The 27,284-nt window shown below is 41.5% G+C and overlaps 1 protein-coding gene and 1 long non-coding RNA gene across 2 annotated transcripts in view; one reads left to right on the top strand and one right to left on the bottom strand.

The window, feature by feature from the left end:
* Positions 1-16,812, top strand: part of LOC133651651 (twinfilin-2) — a 28,278-nt gene extending 11,466 nt beyond the window's left edge. Inside the window, exons 3-8 of the mRNA XM_062049655.1 lie at positions 332-427; positions 519-623; positions 2,315-2,440; positions 2,519-2,669; positions 12,593-12,714; positions 15,692-16,812. Of these exons, the coding sequence (XP_061905639.1) occupies positions 332-427; positions 519-623; positions 2,315-2,440; positions 2,519-2,669; positions 12,593-12,714; positions 15,692-15,859 (768 nt within the window). The 3' untranslated portion in view covers positions 15,860-16,812. The remainder of the gene's footprint in view (positions 1-331; positions 428-518; positions 624-2,314; positions 2,441-2,518; positions 2,670-12,592; positions 12,715-15,691) is intronic.
* On the bottom strand, positions 145-26,892 carry LOC133651685 (uncharacterized). The gene is made up of 3 exons (XR_009826475.1): positions 26,766-26,892; positions 26,474-26,576; positions 145-599 (listed from the first exon to the last, which is right to left on the bottom strand). It is a non-coding gene; the product is annotated as an uncharacterized LOC133651685 (long non-coding RNA).
* Positions 26,893-27,284: the final 392 nt, after the last annotated feature.

The raw sequence follows: 27,284 nt of genomic DNA, 5'->3' as shown, positions 1-27,284 counted from the left end.
ATGTATCACTAACAAAAGTCAAAAAAGAATATTCCAAAAATATCAACTGTTTTGGAAGTGATAAAAAAATGTATACTGATTAATTATTAAAAAAAACAAATTCTACATTAGAGTTCCTACAGACATGTGTATTTGTGTGTCAACTCTTGTTTATTTTATGTATTTATTAAAAATACGAATAAAGCACATTTCTATATTGATCCTTTTATTGATACTAAGGTAATTGTTCATTCTAATCGATGACTGATTGGAGCTATCTAAGAGTGCATATAGCCTGTATATACTGTAGTAGTACTGCATACATTTCAAGTGTTTCCTGCATTGGCTGTAGGTGAAAGAGAAGATGATGTATGCGGCAACGAGGGCCACAGTGAAGAAGGAGTTTGGTGGAGGTCACGTCAAGTACGAGATGTTTGGAACAGTGCAGGTTCGGCGTCTTCTTGCTTTGCAGTGACGTGTGCGTAGTCTGTAACTTATACTGATTTTCGAAGTGTTTGGCTTGTAACTCCATCCTGTAGGAGGAGGTCTGCCTGTCGGGTTACTGGCATCACGTGTCGTCCTGCTCGGGCCCCGCACCGCTCACGTTAGCTGAGAGGGAGCTGCAGAGGATCAAAATCTCAGAGGTCAGCATATTATTATGTTAAATGTACATGAATACCATACGTGCAATATGATCTAATATCTGTCTGCTGCAATAATACAGTACGGTACCTCATTTCAGCTACTGTTTGCATCTTACATCCAATATACTGTTAGCATCTTACATCCAATTTACTGATATACTGTTAGCATCTTACATCCAAAATACTGATATATGTTAGCATCTTACATCCCATACTGTATACTGATATGCTGTTAGCATCTTACATCTGATATATGGTTAGCATTTTACATCTGATATACTGTTTGTCTCTTACATCCGATATACTGATATACTGTTAGCATCTTGCATCCGATATACTGTTAGCATCTTACATCCAATTTACTGATATACTGTTAGCATTTTACATCTGATATACAGATTTTTTGTTAGCACCTTATGTTTGATATACTGATATACTGTTAGTATCTTGCATCCGATATACTGTTAGCATCTTACATCCAATTTAACGATATACTGTTAGCATTTTAAATCTGATATACAGATTTATTGTTAGCATCTTACATCTGATATACTGTGATTCTGTTAGCATTTTACATTTGATATATGGTTGGCCTTTTACATCCGATATACTGATATACTATTAACAACTTACACCTGATATACTGAGATGCTCTTAGCATTTTATATCTGATATATGGTTAGCCTCTTACATCTGATATACTGATATGCTATTAGCACCTTACATCTGATATTCTGATAGCATCGTACATCTGATTTACTGATATACTGTTACCGTCTTACAGCCGATATTCTGATATGCTGTTAGCATCTTACATCTGATATACTGTCAGCATCTTACTTTCAATATGCTGATGTATATGTTATCGTCCTAATTCTGATATACTTGGATTCTGTTTGCATCTTATATCCATTTTGCTGATATACTGTCCGTATCTTCTATCCGATATACTGATATACTTTCAGCATCTTCCCTCAACATCCGATAAATTCATATACTGTTTGCATCTTACATCCAATTTACTGCCACACTGTTAGCATCTTACATCTGATGTATACATTTATTGTTAGCATCTTACATCTGATACATTGATCTGCTGTTAGCATTATACAACAGATATATGGTTAGCATCTTACACCCAATATACTGATATACTATTAGCATCTTACATCTGATTTACTGACATACTGCTCGCATGTTTTATCCAATATACTGTTAGCATCTTACATCTGATAGACTGTTGCACTGTAAAGTTACACGTACACGTGACACTTGATGCAAAAGAGTTGTATATTTTCAAAACGATCACTGAAGCGTAAAAGTAATCAGAAATACAAGTGTAAAAAGAACGTAACCCCTGTAGAATACAACAAAAGAAGAAACAATATTCAACGTTTCACTGGCATAATAGACAATTCTATACAATAAAACAAATGTTTTAGATTTCACAGTAAAAATTGGCAGCTCAGTTGCCAGAATTCTGCCATAAAATTTACGGTGGTTCTATTTGTATTTATTTATTTATTTTTTATTGTAAATTGAAAAATGGTACCATTTGTTTTTTGACTGGAAAAATCTAGCGACTGAGCTGTCAGTTTTTTACTGCAAATCTACTAACTTGTTTTTTTGACAGTGTGTATTTGAGATCCAGTGCCCTGATGTGAGAAAAGTGTGCTTGCTGCCCTCTGCAGGTGAAGGCAGAGACCAGCGTGGAAAGCAAGCATCAGACCCTTCAAGGTTTAGCGTTTCCTCTGAAGGACACGGCCCGACGAGCCCTACAGGAATTGTCACAGAAGCGCATCAACTACATACAGCTGGTAAAGCCGTACAGTCAATAATAGCAATAATACCAATGTTGTCGATATCCATGCAAGTATGACGTCTGACCCTGGCAGAGGTTGGACGTGGAGAAAGAGACCATCGAGTTGGTCCATTCCCAGCAGACGGAGACGCAGGACTTGCCTTACAGAGTTCCTAAGGACACTCCCAGATATCACTTCTTCCTCTACAAACACTCCCACGAGGGCGACTACCTCGAATCTGTCGGTGAGACATTCTTCATTCATACGCAATTAAATGATAAATCTGATAACATATTCATCATCCATGCTTTTATATATTATGTTTTTAAATCACTACTAAAGCACTAATTACAATGATTACTAGTACTACTCCTATTACTATTATTACTACTACCATTACTACTACTACAACTACCACTAATATTACTACTATTAATATTACTATGATCACTACTACTACTGTAGGAGTAGTATATATATATATATATATATATATATATATATATATATATATATATATATATATATATATATATATATATATATATATATATATATATATATATATATTCTTCTTCTTCCACTTATCCGATGTTGGATCACGGGAGAAAGCAGCCTAAGCAGAGAACTCCTAGACTTCCCCTCCCTAGCCACTTCATCCAGCTCCCAGGCCAGCTCGGAGACATAGTCCCCCCAATGTGTCCTGGGTCTTCTTACCATTCAGACGTGCCCTAAACACCTCCCCAGGGAGGCGTCCGACGGACATCCTAACCAGAAACCCGAACCACCTCATCTGGCTCCTCTCGATGTGGAGGAGCAGCAGCTTTACTGTGAGCTCCTTCCGAATGACAGAGCTTCTCACCCTATTTCTAAGGGAGAGCCCCGCCACCTGACGAAGGAAACTCATTTTGGCCGTTTGTACTTGTGATCTTGTCCTTTCGGTCATAACCCAAAGCTCATGACCATAGGTGAGTATGGGGACGTAGATGGACCGGTAAATTGAGAGCTTTGCCTTACGGCTCAGGTCCTTCTTCACCACGGTGGATCGATACAGGGTCTGCATCACTCCAGATGCAGCGCTGATCCGCCTGTTGATCTCACAATCCACTCTTCCCTCACTCGTGAACAAGACTTTGAGGTACTTGAAGTCTTCCACTTGGGTCAAGGTCTCCCCCCCAACCCAGGGATGGCACTCCACCCTTTTCCGGGCAAGAACAATGGACTCAGACTTGGAGGTAATGATTTTCATCCCAGTTGCTTCACACTTGACTGAAAACCAATCCAGTGAGAGCTGAAGATCATGGCCAGATGAAGCCAGCAGGACCACATCATCTGCTAAAAGCAGAGACTTATTCCTGCAGCCACCAAACTGGATCCCCTCAACACCATGACTGTGCCTCAAAATTCTGTCCATAAAAGTTATGAATAAAACCTGTGAAAAAGGGCAGCCCTGGCAGAGTCCAACCCTCACTGGAAATGGGTCAGACTTTCTGCTGGCAATGCGGACTAATCTCTGGCAAAGATAATAAGGGAATGGACCGCCACAATCAGGCGATCCGATACCCCATACCAGGGGTGGGCAATTAATTTTTACCGGGGGCCGCATGAGCAACCCGAGCAGGTGGTAGAGGTGAAAGGCACCGTGTCCCCCCCACCCCCCTCTCAATGAGCTGTGGAGTCCCCCAAGGCAGTATATCGGGGCCTTTACTGTTCCTAATATACATAAACGACTTGTCATCGGCATGCAACTGTGAATTGTTCTTGTTTGCGGATGACTCTGCCTTGCTGGTATCAGACAGGGACAAGTCACAGGTGGAGAAAATCCTCAGTGCTGAACTCTGTAGAACATGCACCTGGATCGCTGACAACAAGCTATCCATACACTTGGGTAAAACGGAATCCATCCTATTTGGGTCCCACATCAACCTCAAGAAAGTCAATGACTTCACTATAAAAGTGGGTGACATTGTTATCACCAGGAAAGATGAGGTCACCTACCTAGGTTCCATTCTAGAGGCTAATCTTTCCTGTGATAAAATGGCAACCAAGGTAATCAAAAAGGTCAACCAACGAACAAGATTTCTCTACAGAATCTCCTCTCTGGTCAACAAAAGCACCATGAGGATTCTGGCGGGAACTCTCGTTCAACCCTTTTTCGATTACGCATGCACCTCCTGGTACCCTAGCACCTCCAAAACCCTCAAATCTAAACTCCAAACATCCCAGAACAAGCTAGTCAGGTTACTTATAGACCTCCACCCCAGATCCCACCTCACTCCTACCCACTTCTCCAAAGTGGGTTGGCTCAGGGTGGAGGACAGAGTAAAACAACTTGCACTGAGCCTAGTCTATAAAATCCGCTACACCTCCCTGATACCGAAGTACATGTCAAACTACTTCCTTAACGTAAATGACCGCCATAACCACAACACCAGGGGGAGCTCCACTAACCACGTTAAACCCAGATTCCGAACTAACAAAGGTCTTAACTCATTCTCTTTCTATGCCACATCAATGTGGAATGCGCTCCCAACAGGTATAAAAGAAAGGGCATCTCTATCGTCCTTCAAAACCGCAATAAAAGTTCACCTCCAGGCAGCTACAACCCTAAACTAACACCCTCCCCGGATTGTTAATAATCAAATGTAAATATTTTTCTTATGCCTTCTGATCTCTCTCTCTCTCTCTCTCTCTCTCTCTCTCTCTCTCTCTCTCTCTCTCTCTCTCTCTCTCTCTCTCTCTCTCTCTCTCTCTCTCTCTCTCTCTCTCTCTCTCTCTATCTCTCTCTATCTCTCTCTCTCTATGACCACTACTTGCTGTACATATCCTACCAAGTCAGACCTACTCTGTTCCAATATCCATTTCTCTGTTCTCAATTGTTGTTGACTGATGATAACAACCAAACCTAACCCCCCGCCCCCTCCACACCCCGGATTGTAAATAATGTAAATAATTAAATGTGATTATCTTGTGTGATGACTGTATTATGATGATAGTGTAGGAGTGTAGGCAGAGAAACGACGGAGATTTATTCCTCTTTGGAGAGCCAAGTAACACTCCGTTTATTTTCAGAGAGAACAACACAACAACCAAAAACTGTCGCACAGGTAATTACGTCAGCACCACAGAGGTGTGTCTCAACCCTTCAAAGTAAAAGCACCTATGCACCTATGCAAGTAAACATGGGCTAGAACGCAGTGAATTATAACCGTAATAATTAATAAGTGTCCTGTGTGTGTATATCCACCACACACGTCCCCCCAGAATTCACAAGAACTGGCCCAGTGAAACGACCAGGGACCCGAATGACCCGCCCAAAGCGATTCCGAAGCTCCTGGGCAGGTGGAGGGGGGTGAAGCGGGAGGGTGACAGCCGGCTGCTGACGGCGAGCAGACGTCGGTTGGCAGTGTGGGGGTCGACCGCGACGTGGTGCCTGAGCCACCTCAACTGAACGGCCCAAATCCAGGTGGGCTGGCTTCAGCCGGTCCACTGAGACGCGATCCAGTCTGCCCCCAATGTCAATGACAAATGTCTTATCCCCAGCCTCCACAACCCGATAAGGACCGTCGTATGGTGGTTGCAAGGGCCCCCTATGGGCATCGTGGCGGATGAACACGTACCCCGCTGCTCGCAGGTCAGGGGGAATGTGCACCTGGGGCAAGCAGTGGTGCGAGGTCGGGACTGGTAGGAAGGTACGGGCAGTGTCCATGAGGCTACGCCGCTGGTCAGAAGCAGACCAGGGGACTGTAGTGCGGGGTATAAATTCACCTGGGACTCTGAGGGTCTGGCCATAAACTAACTCCGCTGAGGAAGACAGGAGGTCCTCCTTAGGCGCAGTTCTAATCCCCAGCATCACCCACGGGAGCTTGTCGACCCAGCCGTCGTCTGTGAGAGAAGCCTTAAGGGCGGCCTTCATGTCCCTGTGAAAACGTTCACACATGCCGTTTGCTTGAGGGTGGTATGCTGTAGTGCGGTGGAGTGAGACACCCAACTGACAGGCAACAGTATTCCAGAGCTCGGAAGTAAACTGGGGGCCACGATCAGACGAAAGGTCAGATGGGGCACCATACCGGGCGACCCAGGTACCAATGAAGGCCCGGGCCACATCAGCTGATGTCGTTGCTGACAGTGGGACAACCTCCGGCCAACGGGTGGTCCGGTCCACCATAGTCAGAAGGTGAGTAAATCCCCTGGAGGGAGGAAGGGGTCCCACCAGGTCAACGTTGACGTGGTCAAAACGCCTTTCGGGAACTGCAAACTGCTCCAACGGGGCCTTAACATGGCGATGGATCTTAGCGCGTTGGCATGCCACACAGGTCCTGACCCAGTCGCGAATGTCCTTCTTGAGGCCATGCCAGACAAACTTTGCTGCCACGAGACGCTGTGACGGCTTGCTGCCTGGGTGCGAGAGGCCATGTATGGCGTCGAAAACTTGCCGTCTCCAGACCTGCGGCACCACAGGACGGGGCAGGTCCAGAGATACGTCGCAGAGCAGCGTTGTGCCGGCATCGCCGAACGGGACGTCCGCCAACTGGAGGCCAGTGACCGCTGTTCTGTACGCCTGAATGTCGGGGTCCGAAACTTGGTCCACAGCCATTCGGGCATAGTCTATTCCAAGGTGGACAGCACCAATGACCACACGGGAGAGGCAGTCAGCCACGGGATTGTCTTTTCCTGACACATGTTTAATGTCCGTGGTAAATTCAGAAATAAAAGCTAGGTGGCGCTGTTGCCTGGCAGACCATGGTTCCGACACCTTGGCCATGGCGAAGGTCAAAGGCTTGTGATCCACAAAGGCAGTGAACGGACGGGCTTCCAGCAGGAAACGGAAATGACGGATGGCTAAATACAGGGCGAGGAGTTCACGGTCAAAAGTGCTATATTTCTGCTCACTGGACCTAAGTTGGCGGCTGAAAAAAGCGAGAGGTTGCCAAACACTATTGACCAACTGCTGGAGAACAGCACCAACAGCATAGTCTGAGGCGTCCGTGGTCAGAGCAACAGGGGCGTCAGGCACCGGGTGAGCCAGCATAGTTGCGTCCGCGAGTGCATCCTTTGTAGCAGAGAAAGCTGCCAACATGTCCGTGGACCAAGAAAGGGCATGCTTAGAAGTTTTTTTACCCTTGAGAGCGCTGTATAGGGGGCGCATAAGGTCGGCAGCCCGAGGCACAAAACGGTGGTAAAAATTGACCATGCCGCAGAACTCTTGTAGAGCCTTGACAGTGTGAGGCTGCGGAAGCCCCAACACTGCCTCCACCTTTGACGGCAGAGGAATCGCCCCTGCTGTAGTGATGTGGTGGCCCAGGAAATCCATGGAAGACAGTCCAAACTGGCATTTCGCTGGGTTGATGATCAAGCCGTGCTGCTGGAGACGACTGAAGAGAAGACGCAGGTGTGATAGGTGCTCTGCCTCAGACGTGCTGGCCACTAGGATATCGTCCAGGTAGACAAAAACGAATGACAAATCACGCAGCACCGTGTCCATCAATCGCTGAAAGGTCTGGGCAGCATTTTTTAGTCCGAATGGCATCCGTAGAAACTCAAAAAGCCCGAATGGGGTAATCACCGCTGTTTTGGGAATGTCCTGAGGCTGAACTGGTACCTGGTGATAGCCCCGGACGAGGTCCACTTTAGAAAAAATAGACGCACCCGCCAGGTGGGCAGAAAAGTCATGGATGTGTGGAATAGGGTACCGGTCCGGCGTAGTGACAGCATTAAGGCGTCGGTAGTCGCCGCACGGGCGCCAACCACCATTGGGCTTTGGCACCAGGTGAAGGGGGGAGGCCCAGGGACTGTTCGACCGGCGGACGATGCCAAGGCGTTCCATGGCGTCGAACTCAGCTCTTGCGATACTGAGCTTGTGTGGGTCAAGGCGCCGGGCTTTGGCGTGCACAGGCGGGCCATTGGTGGAGATGTAGTGCAACACACCATGTTTGGCGGAGGCGGAGGAGAAGGTAGGTGCGGTGATGTCTGAGAACTCCTTGAGGAGGTGAGAAAAGTCATCAGCGGGCGAGAGGGCACTGGACAGCTTCGTCGGGGCAGTGTCACTGTGTTCACAGGGAAATGAGCCGAATGTTTCAGCATGGACGAGGCGGCGGTTCCTCACATCCACTAGAAGCTTGTTGGCAAACAAGAAATCAGCACCCAACAGGGGAGTGGACACCTTTGCTGACACAAAATCCCAGGTAAAACGCTGACCAGCAAAACTCACTGTCACAGTGCGTGTGCCAAAGGTGTGGATTGTGCTGCCATTTGCGGCCAGAAGGGGGGGGCCACACGGCCCTGCGCGAATGTCTGTGGCTGATGCTGGCAGCGCACTCATATGGGCACCTGTGTCACAAAGAAAGTGACGACCGGAGAGGGAGTCAGTAATAAACAGCAAGCCGCTGGTACGGCCGTCACCCACGGCTGCTAATAGGTGGCGGCCGGTGCGTTTCCCGACGCACTGAATGTACAGGGGGGAAGGCATTTCTTGGCTTTGTTGCCAAACTTGGCGTGGTAGAAACACAATCCTCCTGACTGCTTTGCACGTCGGGGCACAGTAGTGGTGGCAGAGATGGAGTATGGCTGGTGCATATGGTCATCACTGGTGGCAGTAGACGTGGAAGGGGGCGTGGCTGCAAAACATTTCTTCCCAGCTGAGAAAAATTTGTCCGCCTCCCTGGCCAACTGGCGAAAATCAGTAATAGATGAATTCGCAAGTGCCAAACGCACCTGTTCTGGAAGCTGCTGCAGGAATAGTTCTTTGAAAAGAAAACACGGCTGATGGTCTCCCAGCAGAGCCAGCATGTGATCCATCAGCTCAGAAGGCTTACTGTCGCCGAGACCGGGAAGTGAGAGGAGTTGGCGCGCACGTTCGGATTCAGAAAGTCCAAAAGTCTCCAGTAGATGCGCCTTCAGAGCGGCGTATTTGTTGCGTGCAGGAGGACGTTCTAGCAGACTCACCACTCTCCCCGCAGTCGAGCTTGTAAGGGACGCCACCACATGATAAAACTTTGTTTCGTCCGCCGTAATGTCTTTGATGGCGAATTGAGCCTCCGTCTGTGCGAACCACGCAATTGCGTTCCCTTCCCAAAAGTCGGGCAACTTTAGTGTAGCAGACATGTTCAGTAAACTCTGGAAACGTCCAAGAGTAAAAAGGGGTCACCAATGTAGGAGTGTAGGCAGAGAAACGACGGAGATTTATTCCTCTTTGGAGAGCCAAGTAACACTCCGTTTATTTTCAGAGAGAACAACACAACAACCAAAAACTGTCGCACAGGTAATTACGTCAGCACCACAGAGGTGTGTCTCAACCCTTCAAAGTAAAAGCACCTATGCACCTATGCAAGTAAACATGGGCTAGAACGCAGTGAATTATAACCGTAATAATTAATAAGTGTCCTGTGTGTGTATATCCACCACAATAGTATATATCTGATAGTATATATCTGTATCATGAATACATTTAAGTGGACCCCGACTTAAACAAGTTGAAAAACTTATTCGGGTGTTACCATTTAGTGGTCAATTGTACGGAATATGTACTTCACTGTGCAACCTACTAATAAAAGTGTCAATCAATCAATCAATCAATGCTGGAGGGCCACATCGACAATATTTCAATTAATTTTTGCTCAATATTATTTTTGATATACACCGTAAGATAAATAATAATAATAATTATTATTATTATTATTATTAATAATAATTAATAATAATAATAATACTTTCATTTAATCTAACTTAACTTTATACCAAAAGCACTGCTTTGGAAATCATTTGTACCCCTTTCAGAGATCACATTTAGTTCCCCTTAAACATCCTCATGTTGCACAATGAAATGTAAGCATAGGATTAAGTGTGCATTCCTGTAACTTTCTCTAGTAACAGTATTCCATGATTAATATCAATAAATTAACATTGATAATAAATGACAGTAGAATAAGCACACATGACTGAGGAGTCATAGTGTAACTTTGTGTGGTGTTTGAGTTGTCCGACTTTTTGTGTGGCCATAAACGCACTAGTGGTTTAGTGGTATGTGTGTTGGTGACAGATGACAAGTTGGTTTTGGCCTGGTTTGTACGGCAGAAAATGACTAGTTTTTCAAGATAGAAGTGTTTTACTCATGTTTTTGGTGTGGTTATGGCCGAATATAAACAGTTTTGCTCAATAAAGTGATCGATATATTTCCTGTCCTCGAAACATCTCGATAGACGTTACAATAATTGAACGGTGTTGACGAACACCGTTAGGGCCGCTTGTTGTCACTGTCACTCAAAGTTGCATTGCAAAATTACACAGAATAAATGTGTTTATTTTGTTTAGAATTCAGATGGGTTTGATTTGGTGCACGGCATATATTTGCTGTGCGCAGAGGACGCTTGAGCAGTGCGCAATTGTGCAGGCGCGCACCTTAGAGGGAACGTTGCTTGGCAGTTCATGTCTTGTTGAAAACACGCCATTGGTCATCAACTTTTCTCTTTTTAGCGTCTCGGGTGTAAACTGTGCATCACTTGTCGCTGTGCACTTTCACTCACAGGTTACACACGGACATACGCCCATAAATAACACTTTTCAAAATAAAAGCAGCACACTTGTATTGCGCGCACGACATAGATGTTTTTTCAACTTTATTTTGTAATTTGTGATTGCAGCTGTTCACATTCACTCACAATCACGCACCTGCATACGTCCACACGGAAGTAATACATATAACGCTTTTCAAAACAAAAGCAGCACCGTTGTATTGCACACTCGACATAGATACTTTTGTAAATTTATTTTCGCGGGCCGGACAGGGACGTACAAAGGGCCGGATGTGGCCCGCGGGCCGCAGAATGCCCAGGTCTGCCCCATACTCTCTGAGCACTTCCCACAGGACTTCCTGAGGGACACGGTCGAATGCCTTTTCCAAGTCCATAAAGCATATGTACACTGGTTGGGCAAACTCCCATGCACCCTTGTGGATCCTGCCAAGTGCATTGAGCTGGTCCACAGTTCCACGACCAGGACAAAATCCACACTGCTCCTCCTGAATTCAAGGTTCGACTATCCGGCGTAGCCTCTTCTTCAGTACACCTGAATAGACCTTACCTGGAAGGCTGAGAGTGTGATCCCACGAAAGTTGGATTGGTTCCCCTTCTTAAATAGAGGAACCACCACCCGGGTCTGCCAATCAGGCACCACCCCCAATGTCCACGCAATGCTGCAGAGGCTTGTCAACCAGGACAGCCTTACAGCATCTAGAGCCTTAAGGCGGCTCTCATCCAGTCCCGGGGCGCTGCCACCAAGGAGCTTTTTAACTACCTCTGCAACCTCAGCCCCAGAAATAGGAGAGTCCACCATAGATTCCCCAGGCGCTGCTTACTCATTGGAAGATGTGTAGGTGGAAATGAGGAGGTCTTCGAAGTATTCCATCCACCAATTCACAAGAACTTGAGTCGAGGTCAAAAGCACACCATCCCCACCATAAACGGTGTTGACAGTGCACAGCTTCCCCCTCCTGAGGCGACGAATGGTGATCCAGAATTGCTTCGATGCCATCCGGAACTCGTGTTCCATGGCTTCCCCGAAGTCCTCCCATGTCCGATTGGAAAGTGCCGCCCCTTTCTTCCACCGAGTGTCCAAAACGTGAGACCGCAAATCCGATGACACAACCACAAAGTCAATTATCAAACTGTGTCCTAGTGCCGAGTGCACATATGGACACCCCTATGCTTGAATATGGTGTTTGTTATGAACAATCTGTGACGAGCACAAAAGTCCAATAACAAAACACCACTCTGGTTTAGATCTGGGCGGCTGTGTTGTTTCCTATATGAGCATTGAAGTTCCCCAGCAGAACAAGGGAATCACCTGGGGTATCACTCTCCACTACTCCATCTAGTGACTACAAAAAGGGAGGATATTCTGTACTGCTGTTTAGTGCGTAAGCACAAACAACAGTCAGGACCCTATGGAGTAGAGGGGCCCCGATCTATTAGCAACTGGTCTGCTACTATCACTACTATTATAACTACTACTTCTACTAAATATTACTACTACTATTTCTGATTCTGATTCTGCTAGTATTACTACAACTCCTACTACCACTACTACTAATACTACTATTGCTATTACTACCACTACAATTACTACTGTTACTACCCCTCATCCTCCAATAACTGTACTGTCGTTGTATAGTGTTCATCTACTCCATGCCGGGGTACAGCTGCAGCATCAAGGAGAGGATGCTATACTCCAGCTGCAAGAGTCGCCTGCTGGAGGAAGTGGAAAGAGAGTATCACTTGCAGGTGGTGAAAAAGGTAATATTATTGTTGTACAACGTGCACCATCATCATAGTTTAACATGTTCATTTAGTGTAGTACAATGTATACTAAAATAGTAGTACAACATTTAATATTATTATTATTGTAGAACAACCTGTACTATTAATGTAGTACAGTCTGTACTATTAATCTATTACAATGTGTACTATTAATGTACTTTAATGTGTACTATTGTAGTTCAATGTGCACTGTGATTGTAGTATAATGTATACGAATATTGTAGTACAACATGTACTATTATTGTAGTTAAACTATTATTAATGTACAATGTGTGCTATTACTGTAGGACAATGTACATATTGATGTATTACAATGTGTACTATTGTTGTATTAAAACATGTATTACAACATGTACCGTTATTGTACTAATACAACATGTACTATTAATGTTGTATGTGTACTCTTATAGTAGTATGTGTACTATTGTAGAGCAACATGCACTATTGTAGTGCAACACATATTATTATTGTAGTACACTGTGTTCTATTATTGTAGTACAATGTATGCTAATATTGTAGTAAAATGTTTGCTATTATTACTCTACAACATGGGCTATTATAGTAGCACAAAGTGTACTATTATTGTAGTTCAATGTGTACTAGTATTGTAGTTCGACATGTACTATTATTTTGGTTCAACATATACTATTATTGTTGTACGTGTACTATTGTAGCGCAACATGTACTATTATTGTAGTACAGTGTGTACTATTATTGTAATACAATGTATACTAATATTGTAGTGCAAAGTGTTCAATTGTTGCTGTACGTGTGCCAATATAGTTGTACAATGTGTACATTATATTAGTACAAAGTGTACCATTATTGTAGTACAATTTGTACATTATAGCAGTGCAATAATGTACCACTACTACTATTGTAGGAGTATGTGTGCTATTATAGTTGTACAACGTGTGCTATTATAGTATAGCGTGTGCTATTATAATATTACGTGTACTATTGTAGTAGTACGTGTGCTATTATACTAGTACAAGTTGCGCCTGCTATTGTAGTAGTACAACGTGTGCTTTTATAGTATTACCTGTGCTATTATATTTGTACAATGTGTGCTATTATAGTAGTACAACGCTTGCTATTATAGTAGTATGACGTGTGCTCGTATAGAGGTAAGTGTGCTATTATTGTAGTACGCGTGCTATTATTGTAGTAAGTTTGCTATTACAGTAGTACAACGTGTGCTATTATTGTAGTACGTGTGCTATTATAGTAGTATGTCTGCTATTACAGTAGTACAACTTTGCTATTGTTGTATCACCTGTGCTATTATAGTTGTACAACATGTGCTATTATAGTAGTACAACGCTTGCTATTTTAGTAGTACAACTTGTTCTATTATAGTATTACCTGTTCTATTATGTTTGTACAATGTGTGCTATTATATTAGTACAAGGCTTGCTATTATAGTAGAACAACGTGTGCTATTATAGTATTACGTGTGCCATTATATTTGTACAACGTGTGCTATTATAGTAGTACAACGCTTGCTATTACAGTAGTACAACGTGTGCTCGCATAGAAGTGCGTGTGCTATTATTGTAGTTCGTATGCTATTATAGTAGTACAATGCTTGCTATTATAGTAGTACGTGTGCTATTATAGTATTATGTGTGCTATTATATTTGTACAGTGTGTGCTATTATAGTAGTACAACCCTTGCTATTATAGTAGTACGATGTGTACTCATATAAAGGTACGTGTGCTATTATAGGAGTACGTGTGCTGTTATAGTAGTACAACTTGTGCTATTATTGTAGTATGTGTGCTGTTATAGTAGTACAATTTGTGCTATTATTGTAGTATGTGTGCTATTATAGTTGTACAACGTGTGCTATTATAGTAGTACAACATTTGCTATTATAGTAGTACAATGTGTACTATTATAGTAGTACAATGTTTGCTCGTACAATGTATGCTATTATTGTTGTATGTTTGCTATTATAGTAGTACGACGAGTGCTATTATTGTAGTATGTGTGCTACTATAGTAGTATGTGTGCTCTTATAGTAGTATATGTGCTATTTTTGTAGTACATGTGCTATTATAGTTGTACAACGTGTGCTCTTATAGTAGTACAACGCTTGCTATTATAGTAGTACAACGTGTGCTATTATATTTGTACGTGTGCTTGTATAGAAGTACAACGTGTGGTATTATTGTAGTACGTGTGCTATTATAGTAGTATGTGTGCTGTTATTGTAGTGTAATGTGTGCTGTTATAGTATTACATGTGCTATGTACATTGTGTGCTAATATTGTATTACAACATGTGCAATTATAGTAGTACAATGTGTACTATTGTAGTAGTACAACATCTGCTATTGTAGTAGTACAATGTGTGCTAATATAGTAGTACAACATGTGCTATTATTGGAGTACAATGTGTACTATTGTAGTAGTACAACGTCTGCTATTGTAGTCGTACACTATGTGTGCCTTTATAGTACTACATTGTGTGCTAATATTGTATTACAACATGTGCTCATATATTAGTACAAGGTGTACTATTATAGTAGTACGACGTGTGCTATTATAGTAGTACAACATGTACTATTATAGTAGTACGACGTGTGCTATTATAGTAGTACAACATGTACTATTATAGTAGTACGACGTGTGCTATTATAGTAGTACGTGCGGTGGTATGGTATTACAACATGCACCCTTATAGTAGGACGTGTGCTATTACTATAGTGCGTGTGCTATTTTTGTAGTACGTGTCACATTAACAATGTGTATTATTATTTTAGTACAATGTGTACCATAATAATAGTACAATCTGTAGTACAACGTGTACTATTACTGTAGTACAACATGTACCATTATTGTAGTACAATGTGTACTATTACTGTTGTACAACATGTACTATTATTGTAGTACAATGTGTACCATAAGACGACAACATCAACAACGTTGATTTGTTCTTTCTGTTCAGCTAGAGATTGACGACGGCGACGAGCTGACGGAGGAGTTTCTGTACGACGAGGTCCATCCCAAGCAGTACGCCTTCAAGCAGGCCTTTGCAAAGCCGCGCGGGCCGGCAGGAAAGAGAGGACACAAGCGGCTCATTAAGGGTCCGGGGGGCGACGTGCAGGACAGCTGAAGACATTTGGCGGGCATGTGAGGAGTTCAATGAACAACTCGTACGAACACTGACGGCTCCTTGTGGCACTCCTTGCTCCAATCAAATAGCAGGAAGTGATCATGTGACTTTTCCTGTCATCCTATATCTGAATTGTTGTTCACTTGCATTGCATCATCATACAGCACACATTTTCTACCAGCAATCTTTGTAAGATCCTACAAATTCCTCATAAAATGTTTGTACTGTGATCAACAATTTCTTCTTTTCGGAGTGAAAGTCCCAGCAGTGAATTCCTGCATGTGTCCCAATAACAACAACAACAACAACAGCGCCATTAATGGAGGCTGTCAGTACCAACGCAAATCAATCCTGCAGGCTTCAGGTCTAATCTGCTGGCATTAGACCATCAACTCGCTCACAAGACGGATTTCCTGTGTCTGCGGAACATCTGCAGACTCTCAAATCACGAGGATGCTCGGCTAAGACACTAGCAGGTTATACTCGGAAGACAAATGAATCGGAGCCAAACAAGATGACGTCTTTTCGTATTTTGACATGTTTTTGTTGCAGAGATCAGAGGTTATCTTTGTTTGTAATCAGCAGTGTCATCGACTTGAACTTAGTGGTACATTCGAGGACAGCAAAAAAAAGTGGTCTATGTCGCTACTGACACAGGAAGCTGGTACAGGATCATCTCAAAATAATAATCGTACATGTATGGACATGAAAATAATAATTACACATGTATTAATATTAAAAGAATACTGCATGAACATCAAAATAATAGCGCAACATGTACTATTATTGTAGTACAGTGTGTACTATTATTGTGGTACAATGTATTCTAATACTGTAGTACAGGGGTCACCAACCTTTTTGAAACCAAGGGCTACTTCTTGGGTACTGATTAATGCGAAGGGCTACCAGTTAGATACACACTTAAATAAATTGCCAGAAGTAGCCAATTTGCTCAATTTACCTTTAACTCTGTTATTATTAATAATTAATTATATTTATCTTTGTGGATACACTGATCATCTTAATGATTTCTCACAATAAATATATATAGAAACAGATAAATATCAATATGCAACACTTTATTTTTATATTTTCTCTAAGTGCACATTTTTCAAATTGAACATTTTCAAATGATCACTTCTAAGACAGTCTTGTGAAATCACAATATCCCATTTTAACTAGCTAGCCACTAACATTTTTTAACAAATCATGAATTACTTTGTACCATGTTTGTACAAATAATAACTCATGTAAAATACAAAAGTAAACTCTCAAATTTTTAAATCATTTCACACTTTGAACTGGACACCAAATCTGTTATCTGTTTCTTTGTCAGTTAGTGGGAAGCCTGGCATTGCATGCTGTTAACTAGTGTGTTGTACTCTGGTGTGTAACTTGACACTGCAACTCTGAGTGAGTCTTGCAGAAGTGCATCAGTGAGGTGTGTTCTGTGTTTGTTCTTGATGAAGTTCATGTCAGAAAAGGCTGATTCACAAAGATAAGATTTTTCCTCATTGTTTGCGGAACCTTCTTAATCTTTTGGACATATTTTCACAGCAATCTGGCCTTAATCTTAATTATGATAAATGTAAAATGTTAAGGATCGGAAATCTAAAGGGAACGTCCTTTCGAATGGAATGCAAAGTGCCTGTTTTGTGGACAGATGGACCAGTTAACATACTTGGTGTTGTTGTCGCAGAAAATCTGGAAGATCTAGGCTCAGTAAATTATGATAATCGACTAAGAAAGATGGACAAAATTATGCAATTATGGAAAGGGAAATCCCTAACCTTGTATGGTAAAATGTCTATTGCCAACTCGTTAATTATTCCTCAATTTATTTATTTGTTTTTGTCATTACCAGCTCCATCACAAGACTTTTTTAAGATTTATGAGCGGAGGGTCTTCGATTTTGTCTGGAACGGCAAACCAGAAAAGATTAAAAGAAAGGTTTTGTACAAAGAGTATGAATATGGGGGCCTGAAACTTCTCAACCTTGAAGCTATGTGTCTGTCTTTAAAAGCATCAATTGTTCCAAAGATGTATTTAAACATTGAGTGGTACACAAATGTCCTGTTGGACAAAAAACATGTACGTATCAAAAGAAATTGTATCCTTTTTTACAAGTGATCCCCTCCCAGAGAGTCTGCTGGGAAACATGGCGTGGTTCATAAAGGAAACAATCTACTCATAGTGGTGTTTTCAATTTTATGTGCCAGAAAAAACTGACGATATTTTGCAGCAGTTAATATGGATGAACTCTAATATTGTAATAGATGGAAAGCCTTTCTTTTGGAAAAATATGTTTGAAAGAGGAATCATTTTTGTCAATGATATTATCAATGAGAATGGTAAAATTATGAAGTATGATGAATTTAGAGCTATTGTGGTGATGCTTGCTCAAGCTTTTCATTTTATCAACTAACTGGAGTAATTGGGAAAAGATGGAAACAAATAATTAATTATGGAACTATTAAATTATTAGTTTGTAAACCTCTAATAAGAAATTCTAGTTGGCAAAAAGGAACTAAAATATATAGAAAAATATATAATTTTTATTTAATAAAGAAATCTTTGAAGGCTGCCTCATACAACACAAATGGAAAATGGGAGGACTTTTTTGACTGCCCGTTGCCATGGGATGCCATATTCAAACTAATCTATAAAACCACTATCGATGTGCAAAATCGTTATTTTCAAATTAAAATTATTTATAACTTCTTACCCACAGGGAAAATGTTAAAATTATGGAATATGACAGAGTCAGATGATTGCCCATTTTGTTGTCAGGAGCCTGAATCCACCCTGCATTTGTTTTGGTATTGTCATATTGTGTCTTTGTTTTGGGTGGAAGTTGAAAAAATGTGTTTAAGGATTGGTTTGTTTATGAAGCTTAATGTGGTTTCTGTTATTTTAGGAGAGTTCATTGACAATCATGATTTAGTCAATTTAATTATAGTACTCGGTAAAATGTTTATTTTTAAGGCCAAAAACAGATATTCACTTAGTATTACTTTCTTTAAAACATTTATTCAGTATTTTCTAACTTTAGAAAGTTACATGGTTGAAAACGATAATGATGCCAAAAAACATTTTAAAAAAGATGAGAAGTCCTCAAAGGCTTATTTTGAAAGTATAATTATGTTTATAGATTATATGATATCTGTTGTTGTGTTCCCTAATTTGAGTGACCTGGACATAATCTGGACTGTACATAAATGCTTATTTTGAAAATGTAATTTTGTTTATAAATTATATGCAATCTGTTGTGTTCCCTAATTTTTTTCTGTGTACATGAATGAAGGTGTGTGTTGCTGAGTCCGACTTGGACATTATCTGGACTGGGCCTGGTTTTAAAAACCCTTTAAGCAAATCTAATTTCATTGACAACCTGCTCTGTTGAAGATAAGGCCCTTTTTTTAAAAATAAAATAAAATAAGATAAATAAATAAAAAACATTTTCTTGGATAAAAAAGAAAGTAAAACAATATAAAAATAATTACATAAAAAATAGTAATTAATGAAAATGTTAATGGACCAGCAGCCTATACAATCATGTGTGCTTCAGGGACTGTGTCCCTTGCAGATGTGTTGTCTATGTTGTGGGAACCAGAATATTGGTAGCAGAAAGAAATAACCCCTTTTGTGTGAGTGGGTGTGGATGAGTGTGCATGGGGGAGGTTGTTTGGGTTGATGCACTGATTGAAAGTGTATCTTGTGTTTTTTCTATGTAGATTTAATTTTTTTTAAAAATATATATATATATATATATATATTTTTTTTTTTTTTAATTATTTTTATTTTTTTAGAACAGGCCCGCGGGCGACTCATCTGGTCCTTACGGGCGACCTGGTGCCCGCAGGCACCGCGTTGGTGACCCCTGCGTGTAGTACAACGTGTTCAATTATTGCTGTACGTGCGCCAATATAGTTGTACAATGTGTACTTTATATTAGTACAATGGGCGGTATAGCTCGGTTGGTAGAGTGGCCGTGCCCGCAACTTGAGGGTTCCAGGTTCGAACCCCACTTCTGCCATCCTAGTCACTGCTGTTGTGTCCTTGGGCAAGACACTTTACCCACCTGCTCCCAGTGCCACCCACACTGGTTTAAATGTAACTTAGATTTTGGGTTTCACTATGTAAAAGTGCTTTGAGTCACTAGAGAAAAGCGCTATATAAATATAATTCACATCACTACCATTATTGTAGAACAATTTATACATTATAGCAGTGCAATAATGTACTACTACTACTACTACTACTATTGTAGTAGTATGTGTGCTATTATAGTTGTACAACGTGTGCTATTATGGTATAGCGTGTGCTATTATAATATTACGTGTACTATTGTAGTAGTACAACGTGTGCTATTATACTAGTACAAGTTACGCCTGCTATTGTAGGAATACAACATGTGCTATTATAGTATTACCTGTGCTATTATATTTGTACAATGTGTGCTATTATAGTAGTGCAAACGCTTGCTATTATAGTAGTACGACGTGTGCTCTTATAGAAGTACAACGTGTGCTATTATTGTAGTATGCATGCTATTGTTGTAGTACGTTTCCGACTATAGTAGTACGTGTGCTATTATTGTATTACGTGAACTATTATTGTAGTATGTGTGCTATTATAGTAGTACGTTTGCTGTTATAGTAGTACAATTTGTGCCATTATTGTAGTACGTGTGCTATTATAGTTGTACAACTATAATAATAATCATTGCTGTAAGAACATCAAAATAATTGTGCACATTTGAACATCAAAATAATAACCGTGACTGAGTGAACTTGGGAAGTATAATTATACATGTATAAACATGGGAATAATAATCATACAAGACCACAGTTTCCTTTTCAAAAAGTAATCTGTTCCAAAAGGTTTGTCAAAAACCAAAGCAGATTTTCCATAAGAGATAACGTAAATCCAATAATAATAATGATAATAAAAAATCTGTTCCAGACATCTACAAATATGAACACAAATAATGATAGTTTTACATGTAGAAAACATATGATGAATAAAAAGTATAAATTAACTTTTAATGTCACTTTTATCTTTGTTGAACACAGGAGAGGGGAGAAGCAACCTGCATACTTTGCAACAAGTTCTTTATTGGATTCAACAGTGTTTCTCACCTTCTTTATCTAAATGTTGACTCTGAGCACTATCTTTGGTCACACAGTGGTTTATTTTTGCAGTCGTGTTCAATTTCACTAGCCATTCCGTGGGATTAGTGATCAGGGGATTCACCGGCTTTTGATCACTAATCACAAGGCTCCTTGTGCTGCAGGTGACGACCCTACCTGCTGATTAGTGATCAGGGGACTCACCTGATTCTGATCCCTAATCAGGAGGCTTCTTGCGCAGAATGTCATCGCAGGGCTGTCTTCTCAGGGCCGTCCCCTGCGGCAAAGGAAGCTTCCTGATTGATGATCAGAAGCCGGTTAGCCTCCTGATCACTAATCCGGGACCTTCACGCGCCCAGTGCCATGGCCACAGGGCCGTCGCCTGCAGCATAAGAAGCCCCTCAATTAGTGATCAGTAGCAGGTGAGTCTCCTGACTTCTAATCAGGAGCCTTCTTGTGCCCAACGTCATTACAGGGTCGTCGCCTGCGACATAAGAAGCCTCCTGATTAGTGATCAGAAAAGGTGAGTCTTCTGACCAATGATTAGGATCCTTCCTGTGCCTAGCATGATGGAAGGTATGTTGCTTGTGGCATAAGAAGCCTCTTGATTAGTGATCAGAAGCAGATGTGTCTCCTGAGCGCTAATCAGAACCCTTCTTGTGCCCAACGCCATCGCACGATCGTCGTCTGCGGCATAAAAATCCTCCTGATTAGTGATTAGAAGCAGATGCGTCTCCTGACCAATAATCAGGATGCTTCCTGTGCCCAGCGTGATTGAAGGTCTGTAGCCTGCGGCATAAGAAGCTTCCCGATTAGTAATTGGAAGAAGCTGAGTCTCCTGATCACTAATCAGGAGCAAGTGTGGGGATCCAGCCAGTACAATGAAAAGAGGTTAAGCCACTGCAGGTCAAAAAGAACAGAAAGTGGGAAGCACAAAAGAAGAAATATATACTGAACAAAAATATAAAAGCAACACTTTAGGTTTTGCTCCCATTTTTCATGAGTTGAACAATTACTATATACACAAAAGACCGTCCATCCATCCGTTTTCTACTGCTTGTCCCTGTCGGGGTCGCGGGTGTGCTGGAACTTATCGCAGCTGCATTCGGGCCGAAGGCGGGGTACACCCTGGACAAGTCGCCACCTCCTCACAGGGCCAACACAGAAAGACAGACAACATTCACACTCACATTCACACACTAGGGCCAATTTAGTGTTGCCAATCAACCTATCCCCAGGTGCATGTCTTTGGAGGTGGGAGGAAGCCGGAGAACCCCGGAGGGAACCCACGCAGTCACAAGGGGAACATGCAAACTCTACACAGAAAGACCCAGGGATCAACCCCAGCACCTTCTTAACACACTAAAGACCTATTCCTCTCAAATATTGTTCACAAATCTCTCTAAATCTGTTAGTTTGGGTTTGGGATGGGTTATCTTTGCCAAGATAACCCATCCCACCTCACAGGTGTTGCATATCAAGATGCTGATTAAACAGCATGATTATTGCACAGGTGTGCCTTAGGCTGCCCACAATAAAAGGCCACTCTGAAATGTGCGGTTTAGCTTTATTAGGGGTGTGTGTGTGGGGGGGTCAGAAAAGCAGTCAGTATCTGGTGTGACCACCATTTGCCTCACACAGTGCAATACATCTCCTTTGCATAAAGTTGATCAGGTTGTTGATTGTGGGGTGTGGGATGTTGATCCACTCCTCTTCAATGGCTGTGTCAAGTTGCTGGATATTGGCAGGAACTGGAATATGCCGATTCACAGCATCCCAAACTGCTGTCAAAATTATGATAAAATGGAATCATACTCGTTTATCGAGTGTCAGAATGTTCCCAAAATAAGACAATTTCCTCAAATGCCCTCCAGATAAATTCTAACTAAACGGAAATTCTGATAATTGCTCCCGATAAAAAGATCCCCCTAATCAAGAACTCGCTTTGTGCTCTGGGTGCATCTGTTAAAAGCAGCCTCAGAAACCTTGAGGTTGTGTTGGATCAGTCCATGTCTTTGGAGGGTCACTGTAGTCCACAGACCAAAAATTGTTTTCATCTTCTCAGAAATATTTCTAAAGTGAGAAATTTGTTGCCAAAATTGGATTTCGAAATGATCATTCACGAGTTCCTTCCATTCGTATTGACTATTGCAATTCTCTTTTCACTCGCTTCAACAAGTCAACGCTAAAGAGACTTCAGACTGTACAAAATGCAGCTGTCAGACTCTTGACCGGTGCACCCAGAACATCCCATATCATCCCCGTTTTATCCAGTCTTCATTGGCTTCCAGTTAAATTCTGCATTGACTTTGGAGTTAAAGAGCTGTGGTATTGGTTGCAATTGTATTGTATTATATATTATAATGGGCAGCACGGTGGTACAGGGGTAATAGTATGTGTGCCTCACAATACGAAAGTCCTGGGTTCGATCCTAAGCTCGGGATCTGCGTGGGTTCCCTCCGGGTACTCCGGCTTCCTCCCACCTCCAAAGACATGCACCTGGGGATAGGTTGTTTGGCAGAACTAAATTGGCCCTAGTGTGTGAATGTGAGTGTGAATGTTATCTGTCTACCTGTGTTGGCCCTGTGATGAGGTGGCGACTTGTCCAGGGTGTACCTCGCCTTCCCCCCGACTGCAGCTGGGATAGGCTCCAGCACCTCCCGCGACCCCGAAAGGGACAAGCGGTAGAAAATGGATGGATGGACTTTAAAATTTTAGTCCTGACATTCTTTGCATTGCATAGTGGGGCCCCTCAGTACATCACAGACTTCCTATTCCCCTACTCTTCAGGGCGAAGCCTCTGGTCTTCAGGCTAGGGTCTTCTAAAGATCCCCAAAACTCGTTTTAAAACCCGTGGAGACCTGGCATTCCAGGCTGTAGCTCCCAGACTCTGGAACAATTTGCACCAGTCACTCCGTGATCTTGACTGTGTTGAAACATTTGAAAACTTCTCTTTTTAGTAAAGCTTTTAGTTAATGCACCTTTTAACTATAATTTGTAATCCACTTTGTATCCTTTTTATGGTGTTGCCCCTGTTGTTTTAATTGAATTGTTGTTTTACTTCACCTATGTTTTGTACAGGGCTTTGTGATTTTATCTGTGAAAAGCGCTTTATAAATAAAATGTACTTACTTACTTACTAATTTCATTATGTGACATGACACCAGCACATCCCGGCTGTTTTGAGACAACTGGCAAGCAGAAACGTAAAACAGTTGGGTAAAATAGCGATTTTTTTTTTGTATGTCTCTGATGATTCTAATAACTACAAGTGTCATTTAAACACATTTAAACATTACCAACAACACTTAATAGCAGTGGAAATGTGTAGTTATCTGTTAGATCTGGAGCTTGAAAGCTACTAGCGCTAGCTTATTAACATGTAGCATTCTCTTCTTCTATTGTATTTACATTTCCATATAGCTAAACAAGCTGAATTGACCACAATCACTCCCTTGTGTATGAGAGGTACACTGCGTATGGCCAACCGTTGGCAACGCGCGGCTTTCGAGCCACAAGCGTCTCTTTAATGCCGCCCTAGTGGCTCCCAGCAGCTTTTTCAAAAATGTATGAAAATGGAAAAAGATGAGGAAAAATATATGTTTTTTGTTTTAATATGGTTTCTGTAGGAGGACAGAAACCTTCCTAATTGTTAGAAATCCCACTGTTTACATTAAACATGCTTCACTGATAAGAGTATTTGGCGCGCAACATTTTTCCTGATTTCGGAAGTCCTTGAACGCACCGTAGTTTGTTTGCATGTACAACTTTCCTTGATGCTGCCACAGAAAGACGTGTTTTATGCCACTCCTTCTTTGTCTCTGTTTGTCCATCAACTGTTTTATGCTGTGCGTGAATGCACAAAGGTGAGCTTTGTTGATGTTATTGACTTGTGTGGAGTGCTAATCAGGCATATTTGGTCAGTCCATGACTGCAAGCTAATCGATGCTAACATGCTATTTAGGCTAGCTGTATGTACATAATGCATCATTATGCCTCGTATTCTAGGTATATTTGAGGCCTTTTTTTTGTAGTTTCCGTTTCCTTCAACTTGGACACACACATCTATACCTTTGGCCATTCTAAGACAGGAGTTATCACACCCTCTGAAAAGCCTCCATTTTAGAAATGTTTTCCAATGTTGTACAAATGTGTAGAATAAATATTACATTTCAACATTTCTGTCAACGAAGGTTTGCATCAGCCTGCGACACATAGTCATTTTGATAGTAGTGCAAGATAGCTGATAAAGACACTTACATCATGTGTTGCCTTCATTATAACACTTATATAAGGCTTTACATTTTTTGCGGCTCCAGACAGATTTTTTTTTTGTATTTTTGGTCCAATACGGCTCCTTCAACATTTTGGGTTGTCAAATGCAGAGGGTAATTTCACCACACCTAGTGTGTGTGTGACTATCAGTGGTACTTTAACTTTAACTTTAACCATTTTACATTGTTTTATGCATGTAAAACTATCATTATTATCAATTTAATGTGTTTATTTAAAAAAATTACCAACAAAAACTGAGGTACTCTATCCGTTTTGTTTTTTTTAGCTGAGACAGGCGTCAGCTCACCTGTGACAATTAACAAGATAAGGGTTGAAAGATTTATGACAGTGTCAGATGTGAGAAACTATTGGGCAACCATAATAAAAAGTTGAATGTGGATTTCCTTACTTCAGGATTAGCGATCAGCTGATATTTGAACACATACAACATCAGTCACAGTCCAGGGCAGAAGGAAATGAAAATGCCTGCTATGGCATTTAAGCACGTGCAAAGTTGTGCAATTCTGAGAATCTGCACCACGATTTAATAGGAAAAGATGAATAAACATGTCTTTCAAACTTTATCTATATGACAAGTTCTTGTTGTAAAACTTGATCTGTGACGTCTTCTAGGAAAAAGCAGTAAATTAGGTCTAGAAATGCTTGAAAAAAAAACTACTTTGAAACTGAAACATTTAATTTTGATGTTGAATTTTAAATAATATATCAGTGTATTCAAAATAAAAATAAGTGCATACAATTTTGTTTTCAGTTTGAATTAAAGAATGATGAAGAACTATGATCCGTTGCCCGGATCATAGTTTTTTTATGTTAATTTAGGTTGTGATTCACTTGTGGCTTCAGTTCTGTTTTCAGCACCCTTGAGTTTGTGTGTTTTGGTTGTCATGGGTGCTGATCGTTTTCACCTGCCTCTGATTAGTGTTCGGCGCGCTCACCTGCTGCCGGGCACTAATCAGAGAGCTATTTGGTCCTGCCTTTTCGCCTCACTCATCCTGGTGCTTTTGTTTGCTAAATGCAACTGTTACATTTGATGATTTCTGATTCCCTGTGTTTGTCTTGCGCCAAGTCCCGCCTTAGCGTTCCTCGTGAGCTATCCTGTTAGCTTCCCGTGAGTTAGGCATGCTTGTTTTGTTTGTTTCTGTCTTTTTTGTTTGTTTGATTCATGCAAATAAATCATTCTTCTTACCTGCAAGCTGCTTCCTGACGTTCCGCCGCATCCTGGAAGGACGACCGCCAGCATCATCATGCCACGGTACCGTTACACCAGTGACGTGCGGTGAGGTTAATGGCTGGTGAGGCACAGACTTCATCACAGTCAGATTTACAAACATATGAACCCTAAAGAGTATCTTATTCACCATTTGATTGGCAGCAGTTAACGGGTTATGTTTAAAAGCTCATACCAGCATTCTTTACACATACAAACTGTAGCACACAAAAAAGCACATTTAATAAAAAAAACATTATTATGGTCTTACCTTTCTTGCTGGACATCCACACAGCCAGCCTTTGCGTGTGTCCCACGCCGTTTGAAAAGAACGGGTCTTCTGTCCCGAAGTCAAAAGCAAACCTTTTAGCTCCGGCGTTGGTCTACCTTTAATTCTTACCTCCTGCTTCGATTGAAAGTCCAGTTTAGAAAACTGTTTTATTTTACATATGTAATCCTCCATGTTTTTAATGATAGTTCAGGCGAGAGGAAATAAAGAATCGCTGCACTTGACTTAGCTAACTGTTGCTTGTTCTCACGTATGTGGGCTCTGTACCGGGGATGTCGTTGTGGCTTGTACAGCCCTTTGAGACACTTGTGATTTAGGGCTATATAAATAAACATTGATTGATTGATTGACTTCTTCTGCGGCCGAGGAATGATCTCTGGGATCACTACCGCCCTGTACCACCAGGAGGCCGGATTACTGCGAGCCTCAGCCAGTACGTCTTTTGCAGCAGTTTTATGATTGCTCAGCACAAAAAATACGTTATACACATACAGTTGTTGA

Source organism: Entelurus aequoreus, linkage group LG01 (genome assembly GCF_033978785.1).
Source record: "Entelurus aequoreus isolate RoL-2023_Sb linkage group LG01, RoL_Eaeq_v1.1, whole genome shotgun sequence".
Classification (NCBI taxonomy): domain Eukaryota; kingdom Metazoa; phylum Chordata; class Actinopteri; order Syngnathiformes; family Syngnathidae; genus Entelurus; species Entelurus aequoreus.
The sequence above is the reverse complement of the archived record's forward strand: the minus strand, read 5'-3'. Positions and strand labels throughout refer to the sequence as shown.